We start from the raw sequence: 8,932 nt of genomic DNA, 5'->3' as shown, positions 1-8,932 counted from the left end.
CAAAAATAACTGTAAAACTAAAGTCAATAAGTTAGTGTTACGTAGTGTTAAACGTCAAGAAAAGTTACAAACATTTTCAATTTTGGACGGGAAGACAACACGAGGGTTAAAGTCTGTTTCCACCTTCAAAACATCTTTCTCCTGGCCTAACGTGTGACAAAGTCCTTGATTAGATTGACTCATATCCAAATAATAACGTTAGTTAGGTTATTACTATGACAACTACATGTAGGCCTACTACTACTTTTCCAGAGGTGGCGTAGTGCTAAAAGCGCAGTATGAAGATAGGTCTGGCTATGTGAAACTAGCTACTATGAGCCTGCTACATATTCATAATATCAATTACGTCGGTGTCTTTTAACCTCCCAGCTCTGCTAGGCTGCTGGAGGGGCTTTGGTCGTCTCGACCCTGTGGCTTGTCAGTCTTAAAATATACAGTCAGATTGGGGATATTCCCAAATAGCTGTGAAACACACACACACACAATACAGGAGTACCCAACAGATGAGCATAATTCTTGTTTTCTCCCTGTCATCAGAGTTGGCCTTAACTGAGAGTGTGCAGGATCGTCTACAGTAAAAGTACCATATTGATGAGTTGGCTCCTAACACATTTCCCACGAGTACAAAGACAAAGTGCAGGTGTCTGGTGACAGTACCTTGGCGTAGATGCAGCTGTCTGACAGTCTCAGGTAGGGGCAGTACTGGTCACAGATGGGGCACATGATGACGTCAGTGGCCTGGCAGATTTCTTTACTGGAGAACAACATGTTAGCCAATCAATATCTGGTGAAGTTGGTATTCCAATGTCCAGCAACATTTGGGCAACATAGAAAAACCCAAACTGATACAACTGTTCTGTTTCATCTGATTTGTTAAAGTTATTTTTTCTGATTCTCATTCTGTGGCACTGCACAGTGTTTCAGACTTCAGTCTTTGGAAAGCCATGATGTCTCTCTCTCCTGGGGGGGGGGCAAATTCTCTGGGTGGGCAAAGCAGAGAAAGAGGCGGTAATCTTGCCTCTTATAACCTCATAAGGAGCAAGATTCCAGATCCGCCCATCTGTGCTTTTATTTTCTCAAAGACCCAGGATACCCAGGGCTTGCTTTACACCTATCACCATTTCTAGCCACTGGGGGACCATAGGCAGGCTGGGGGAATGCATATTAATGTTATAAAAACCTCATAAAGTGACATTTTCATGCCATGGGACCTTTAAGAATTTAATTTCCTTTATTTCACTTAACAGGCATCCAATACTTCAATTTGCCTGGGACAATGTCACACTGCGTAGCCTCATCTGTAGTAACAAATTAGTTTTGCTTTAAGAAAAAAGTTACCTGACTTCTTCACTTAATACATTGTCTATCTGATCTGTACTTATTGAAACCAAGGCTTGTTCTTCCCTAGAAACTCTTTAAAAATATATTTTTAAATGCTTCAAATACAAAACATCTAGGAGCTTATCAGAAAAGAGATGAGGTGTGTTTACCTGACCTGGCAGTGCTCCAGAGTGAAGAGGCCATACAGGAATACCAAGAGACCCACCAGAGCTGCAGGAAACAGCATCCCCGTGTACCAGCCGAGCCAGGCAAAGTACAGACCGATCTTCTCCCCAAAATACCTCCTAAAATAACAAAAAAGCCTTTGGTTTGGGTGTCATGAAAATTTCATATAAAAATAAACTGTATCTGGTAAAACAGCAGATTTATATCCTGATGTCTTCAGACAGTTCAGAGAAAACGTATTAGTGGGACTACCTGTCATGATGTTTCCATTATAAATGGTTCATTCAAACCTCTTTAACCCTTGAGTTGTTCTCGGATCAAATTTGACTTATTTTGAAAAACAAAACAACAAGTAAAATAAATGATCAGCCCACTGCTTTCTTTAAATATGGATGTTTTGTTCAATTTTATGGCATTCAAGAAGAAGACCATTGAACAAAGTGACTAAAATGTCCAAAAAAGCTTCAAAAACGTGGGGGAAACCCACAAAAACGTCAAAAGGCAAAGAAAAAAACTGATAAAACATCAGGGAGAAAAGCAAAAAAGGTTTTGAACCAGACGACCAAAAGGTTTCAATTTTGACCCCAAAAAACAAAACAGTTGTACGGTCGACGGGAAGACAACACAAGGGTTAAAGGGCTTCACACCTACCTCGTTTGGTCCTGACTTTTCAACTTTTCAGTTTGATTCGAACATAAAATTACCGGTGTGAAACCTGCCTTGGACCACGGTCCGGACAAACAGACAAAGCTTGGACCAACGTAAAGAAGTAGTCTTGGTCTGGACCAAACTAAACAAGGGTCCATGTCGTTTCTAGCGTGAAAGCATTTATTTGGACGGTTTGGTCTTTCGGACCAAATACTGGAAGCTCTGGCAGGCTATGAGTGTGGTATTCATAGCACCTTTAGGGAATAGCTCAGTTCTTAGTGTGGACGTGAATGCACTCAGAGCGGACAGCCGTCGGACTATCAGAGAAGAGAATAAATCAGCAGTCAATTGGGGAAAAAATATTCCAACAGCAGATAGGGGACATGAAAGGATGGACCAATCAACAACAAGTACTTGGCGACGCTGCTTACATACTGTATATGATGCCAACAGGACGTAATTATGTCATGTTTAGCTCTTTTGTGCGCTTGCATAACTGCAGTGGGAAACCAGAACTGACCAGAGCTTATGTAACAGAAACCCAAACCTTGGTTAGGCCCTAAGTGTCTGAATATCTGAATATAGTTACCTGATGAGGTCCAGCGGTTGGTACTTGTACCAAACCCCCCACCAGGCCCAACATTCATACAGCAGGTGCCGGTGGTTCTCTGCTCCGTGTGTTCTGATGGAGTTTTTGCTGTGGTAGCTCCCCTGTTAAAGTCCAGACACACACAGAAACATATACATGGAGAAACATAATCTATGTAGGAATTGCTGTAGTAACAGTTCATATAATCCATGACATCCATACATGACATAGAAAGAAGGCATGACTTAAAAACGTGACAGAATCGAATGAATGAATGAATGGCTTTATGGAGATCAGCCAAATTACCTCATGAAGAGGGAAGGCTGCCTCATATGAATTGTTGCTCAAAAGACGATTGAGCCCTGGAATCAAACACAGACGAGAAGAGAAACAGGAGCCTGATGCCATCAGTCAAGCAGTGTAGATAGTAGTTTCCATTACTTTTTATTCAAAATTCAAACTTTTTTGAATTAAAATCCTCAGTGTATTAGCACAACACCATGCCCTGTACTCCTTTGTAGGATGTTTGTGAAAAGCACTGTCCACTGCCATAGCAGTTAACCACATAGTTAGATCTCTTTGCTAACAGAAATTGGAGAAAACAACCAAACGGTTGAACAGATAAAAATGAAAATGTGAGAAACCATTTCGAATTTAACACTCTAGATATTTGCTTTGTAAATATTTGTAAAAGGCAATATCAATCAGACTCATTCTGTTATTTTTCCTTAGCAGTTAGTTATACTTTTGTTGTATTTGCTAATGGAAATTGTGGAAAATGACCAAACCGTGCTGAATGGACAATCAAGAAAATCTGAGGAACCGTTTGGAATTTAACACTCTAGATGTTAAAATGATTTATAGAAGTAGCCCTAAAAGTAGACCAAAAGATCAAATGTTTCCCTAAAGAACAAAAAGTTCTGTAGGGGGACAAAGAAAGGCAAAGAAAATCAATATAGATAACCTGATTTAAACAGAGCTTTGATTATATTAATATCCTATCTAAAATTTAAAAAAAATTTGCAACGACAGCTCACCGTGTTTATAGTCTGAACACATTGAATAGACTCTCTCTGCTGCCATCATTTTCCACACATTTCGAATATTTCTAGAATGTTTCATAATGCCTGTTGGAAAACTCACCCATCTTATTTTTCCCCTCCTCATATTTGACCCGCTGAAGGATGTGGTGGACGATGCGACTTCTGGTGGCGTTGTTGAAAAAAGAGTCTTTGTTGTGGATGATGAAACTACAGTGAAACGAACCAGTTATTACAAATCCATCTGCTGTGAAAGATATTTCTGTGTGTGTGTGTGTGTGTGTGTGTGTGTGTGTGTTTGTGTGTGTGTGTGTGTGTGTGTGTGTGCCTGTGTGTCTGTGTGTCTGTGTTAGATAAAGTTCAAGGCTAATTCTCATGATTGAGTTTTTAAAGGGCTCTTCCGTAAAAACTCACTGATGTATCCTTGATCGACTGAAGGGGGCGGTGAAGCTCTCGTTCTCCTCCAGGTCGGGCAGAGTTTCGCTGTCAAACTTCATGGGCTTGCGAGGAAGCCAGCCACGAAACTTGTTGATGCGCTTTTCCATCCTACAAAGTGAAGTTTCTCTTTAAAGCTGCCAGAGGCGAGTTTTGCCTCGTCAGCTGATCTCATGCTGCTTCTTTGACTGAACACTCACCTGCTCATGAACTTGTGCCGTCGGTGCATGTACAAGATTTTCCTCCTGGAATATGTAGGAACAATTACCATAATACTTAGTACACTTCAGAGGATAATATAAGTATCAGTTCTACCTCTAAGGTTTTTCCATAACTATTGTTGTCTGCCAATAATCAGTATGATAATACTTCTTATAATACAAACATTCACCTAGCCACTGGAGTTCTTTAACCACTAGTACGGCTGAGGTGCAATGGCGAAAATAGTAACATGCAAAGAAGCGCAGCAATGCAACGACAAAGGCCGGGAAGAAGAAAATCCCAAGCTAGCATCTAAACATTGCAGGATTTTAAATATTCACAAAGTATTTTATGAATAAGGAAATGTATTTAGCATGTTTTTTTCAACCTGATCTCACAGAAATATGTGAAAGGACCACAAATGTACTGTTTCCCCCCTTTCTATTCTACATATTCCTGCATTTGCTATCTATCTCCGGTGGGGACAAAATGCATCAGCCCCTCAAAGAGCACGTATTAATTGTATCACTAACCCTTTATAAAAGACACTTCAGATACAGTATTAGGGGACCACAAAGGTCTATTTAAAAGAGACTTCAGATACAGTGATAGGGGACCACTAAAGTCTATATAAAAGAGACTTCAGATACAGTATCAGGGGACAACTAAGGTCCATATAAAAGAGACTTCAGATACAGTATTAGGGGACCACTAAGGTCTATATAAAAGAGACTTCAGATACAGTATTAGGGGACCACTAAGGTCTATATAAAAGAGACTTCAGATACGGTATTAGGGACCACTAAGGTCTATATAAAGCATCCAAAGAGCACCATGTCATGGGACCTTTAAACATCCTCCCCTCTGCTTTCTTCACAAATCACATCCTGTACGTGTCCACCACAAAAAAGGATCCTAATTGACATTGGCATTGTTTCCACAAACACGAACAGACACGCAATACAGTATTAAGAGGCTGTGGTCATTTCAAATCAGATCAGGCTGTGTTTTTTTTAGACCTTTTGTTGAGGCACAGTGAATGTAAAATAACTTTGTTTCTTAACAGAAAATTCTTACTACTTTTAGGTTTGTTGTCTCACCTAAACGGCATGCGAATGTTCATGAGCTCAGCGTAGCGACAGAGAACATCCCACGGCGCATGGATCTTCAGAAAGAGCACGTCGCTGTTTGTTATGGAGGCCTGTAAAGAAACCAGACATACAATTTAATTTAAGCATAAAAAAAAAAATTGTTAAAATAGGGGAGGACTATAAAATATCATCTCGGTGCAGGCAGCTCCATCAACATCTATTGAACTATTGTCAATGTGTTTACTAGGTTCTGCTATCCTCACCTGTTTGTACTTCCTGATAGAGTACGAGTCAGTCTAAAAGTAATTAAAAACAATTACTATAAACTGGAAAGAGACCTAAAAATAACTAAATTACTCACGCAAAAAAAAACACACACATGATCTGTTGAAGGAGACAAGAACCATTTTCCCCTGACTGCATGTTCTAGATAACGATGCCCTTGATGCCACTGCATTGAGTTAACACACACACACACACACACACACACACACACACACACACACACACACACACAACACAGCATCCAGATGTTCCACTTGTTAAAGTGACACTTGAAATAAGAAGTGCTAAATAAGAAGCGGAGGGGAAAATATGGTGATCAGCATATTTGTTTCAGCTCTGTAAGTGGTGGCTCACCGATGAACTGTGCTGTCAGACTGGGCACAAAGGCTCCAGGCATTTTAAAATCCAGCAGTCTGGCCATTGAGATTGCATGCATTATAGGACGGAGCATTAAATTGCTTTTTCACAGAAATTGGTATTGATGTTGCTCATGTTGCACACTATGAATCCAGCTGTGCTCAAAGCAAAGCGTATTCTCTGCCAGCACCGGAACCTACCAAGCTTTGGGTTTATTTGCAGTTATCAGTTGTTGTTTTTTAACCCTTGTGTTGTCCTCCCGGGTCAAAAATGGAAATAAATTTGAACTATTTGTCCCTTTTTCAGACAAATTCACTAATTCCACCTTCCTAACTCTAGTTTTACAGTACCTTTTGGAAATCATGGTCAATCCCTCAGAAATTATGAATTATTTTGACTAGTTAAGATCAGAGGTACAGATGAGTTTAGTCAGGAATGAAAGGGATCAATTGTATTTGCAAAGAGCGTTGTATGGAATCTAATCATTTTCTGTTGTAATTTGGTTAAAAAGAAACCCATATTTCAGATATAGACATTTTTTAAAGGGGTCAAATTTGGCCAGAAAAGGGAATGCATTGAGAGCTAAATAAATTGAGTTCAACCCAGTGATAGAGGCCTGTCTTAATCAGAAAGACAAATCTTCAGGTAGAGCCCACCTGATTCTAACTTCTGCCCCGCTCAGGTGCCCTTGAGCAAGACCCTGTTTTTCATTTTTAAGCGGCGTTTTGTGATCTCTGTCCACACAAGGGTTTTAACTCTTATAGAAGAACTAATCTCCATCACATCAGGGGTGGGGCATGAAGGGGGGCACGGGGTGGTGAATGTAAATGTTCTTTACCTCCTTTTCCATCTGTAAGCCCTCTGCACGCATGTTCCGCTCAAATATCTCCCTCTTTTCGGACTGCGAGCTGGACTTTCTGTAAACCAGGATGTAGTCAATGCGACTCTTTCCATCGCTGAAGCACAGGCCGCTGGACTTCCCCCTCCCCTGACAGACAGACAGACAGATAACACACAGACAGACAGACGAGATAGAGAGTAAGAATCAGGAATGAATAGTAACTGGTCATTGAGAAGTTAGAGTCTACTACCTTTTTTTTCTCATTTCTCATCTATCGTTTATCATGGATGGATGAATAAATGGGTGTTACCTTTACACACATCACTCTACAAACTACTCCTGTCCAACACTGGCTTAAATCTTCAGTTAGGATGAAAGCAGCAATGACCTCAGGGAGCCCAGAGATTTAGTTTCACCACTGACCTCTGGGAGGCCAGAATCGGACTTTGTGTTGTCGTCGAGGATGCTGCTGTTGTTTTCCAGGTTCAGCAGGGTTGAGTCGTTGTGTCTGGATGGGCTGCTTATGCCCTCAGACATTTCTCTATCAAGCAGCACGTTGACATCCTTCACAACTGGAGGAAAGATGAGCAGAGTGTAAGTAATGATGCTGTACGGTTACCAGCCTGCTGAATGAATATTTGCATATCTAGCAGACACAGAGCCACAATAGCAACTATTTGAAGCCATGTTTCTGGCCATTAGCCCAATACTCACTCTCCATTTAGCTCTTTGGTCTCAACTAATTTCTTAGAACAAAAACCTGTCTTTTTGGCTGCTTAATGCTCCACTTTGTTCACCAGCTAGGCAACTAGCTAAAGAAACAAAAGAGTTTAGGGGCAGGTGGTAAGACCAAAGAAATTAATACTAATACAATCTTTTACAGTTTATATGAGCTGGTAACAGTAGAGTCGGTTGAAGAGTCTCTGTGGGTGCACCAACGAGCCACACTTTTCCTTTAACATAGTAATTTCACCCATTGTTCATATAACGAGACTTGGTCAAAACCTAGTATGTGGCAATTTGCTTAATTGTGGCCAAATTTTGACAGGGATAGTCAGCGATGGTGTAGATAATTTAGATATAGATATTAAATGTTCATCTGGACCAAAGCCCATCTACGGAGAGCCTGTTCACTCCCTATTAAGCCCCATTGTACCAAATTTGGTTGCAGTTCCACCAGAGTTCCACTGGAGGTGATCGCGGGCAAGTGCAAAATGAATGAGAGTCTATGGAGCTAGACGGCTAAATGTGTTTCTTTTGCCTGATTGTAGTTTCAGATTTGATTGTAGTTTTGGCAAGATCAACGTGGATTATCTCTGGCCGTATGATGTGTATAACAATAATAATAATTTATACTGTTTATTGATCCCCAGTGGGGAAATTGCAATTTACACTCTGTCTTGTTAGTACACGCGAGTGCTCATTCATGCACAAATGGAGAGATGTCAGAGTAAGTGGGTTGCCAGTGCTGGGGGGGGGGGGGCAATGCCCAGGAGGTGAATAGCATCTCTCCAGCCACCAATGCACACTCAGCACTTTGGTCCGTACGGGGACTTGAACCAATAATAAGCCGGAAGTTTCCAGAGAGTAGAAGTTCTCCCCTTATTAGACAGTATCTGTCTGTACTGTTCATCTGGGTGCAAACCAATGAATAAACAAACAATCTATAGTAGTTCTGACCAATGACTCATATTTTCATCGCCAATACGATATGACCATGATGAACACATCACAAAAGACTGCCTGAAACTCCATGAAAGAGGGACCTCATTTCATTAAGGGATGGCAACCAAAACCAGGGTTATATTTATCATCACGCTGCAGCTTTTCCCCTGAGTTAATGAGTTGATTGATTGGCGGGGTAAAAAACAACCAAACCGCTACAGTAAATCCTTCCTACCACAGGCAATAAAACTCTTTAACATGTCATCACTGGGTG

General features: G+C 40.8%; 1 protein-coding gene across 5 annotated transcripts in view; it reads right to left on the bottom strand.

The window, feature by feature from the left end:
• The window catches only part of LOC116673407 (anoctamin-4), an 88,545-nt gene that overhangs the window by 37,348 nt on the left and 42,265 nt on the right, over positions 1-8,932 (bottom strand). For 4 of the 5 annotated variants that reach the window (XM_032505727.1, XM_032505728.1, XM_032505731.1 and 1 more), the window contains 10 exons: positions 7,417-7,565; positions 6,991-7,140; positions 5,520-5,620; positions 4,419-4,463; positions 4,198-4,329; positions 3,887-3,993; positions 3,050-3,141; positions 2,744-2,865; positions 1,491-1,625; positions 658-754 (listed from right to left, as the gene is read on the bottom strand). In XM_032505727.1, the coding sequence (XP_032361618.1) occupies positions 658-754; positions 1,491-1,625; positions 2,744-2,865; positions 3,050-3,141; positions 3,887-3,993; positions 4,198-4,329; positions 4,419-4,463; positions 5,520-5,620; positions 6,991-7,140; positions 7,417-7,565 (1,130 nt within the window). The remainder of the gene's footprint in view (positions 1-657; positions 755-1,490; positions 1,626-2,743; positions 2,866-3,049; positions 3,142-3,886; positions 3,994-4,197; positions 4,330-4,418; positions 4,464-5,519; positions 5,621-6,990; positions 7,141-7,416; positions 7,566-8,932) is intronic. The other variant, XM_032505729.1, reaches the window with a different exon arrangement.

Source organism: Etheostoma spectabile, chromosome 23 (assembly GCF_008692095.1).
Source record: "Etheostoma spectabile isolate EspeVRDwgs_2016 chromosome 23, UIUC_Espe_1.0, whole genome shotgun sequence".
Lineage (NCBI taxonomy): Eukaryota > Metazoa > Chordata > Actinopteri > Perciformes > Percidae > Etheostoma > Etheostoma spectabile.
This window is presented reverse-complemented; position numbering and strand designations above follow the sequence as displayed.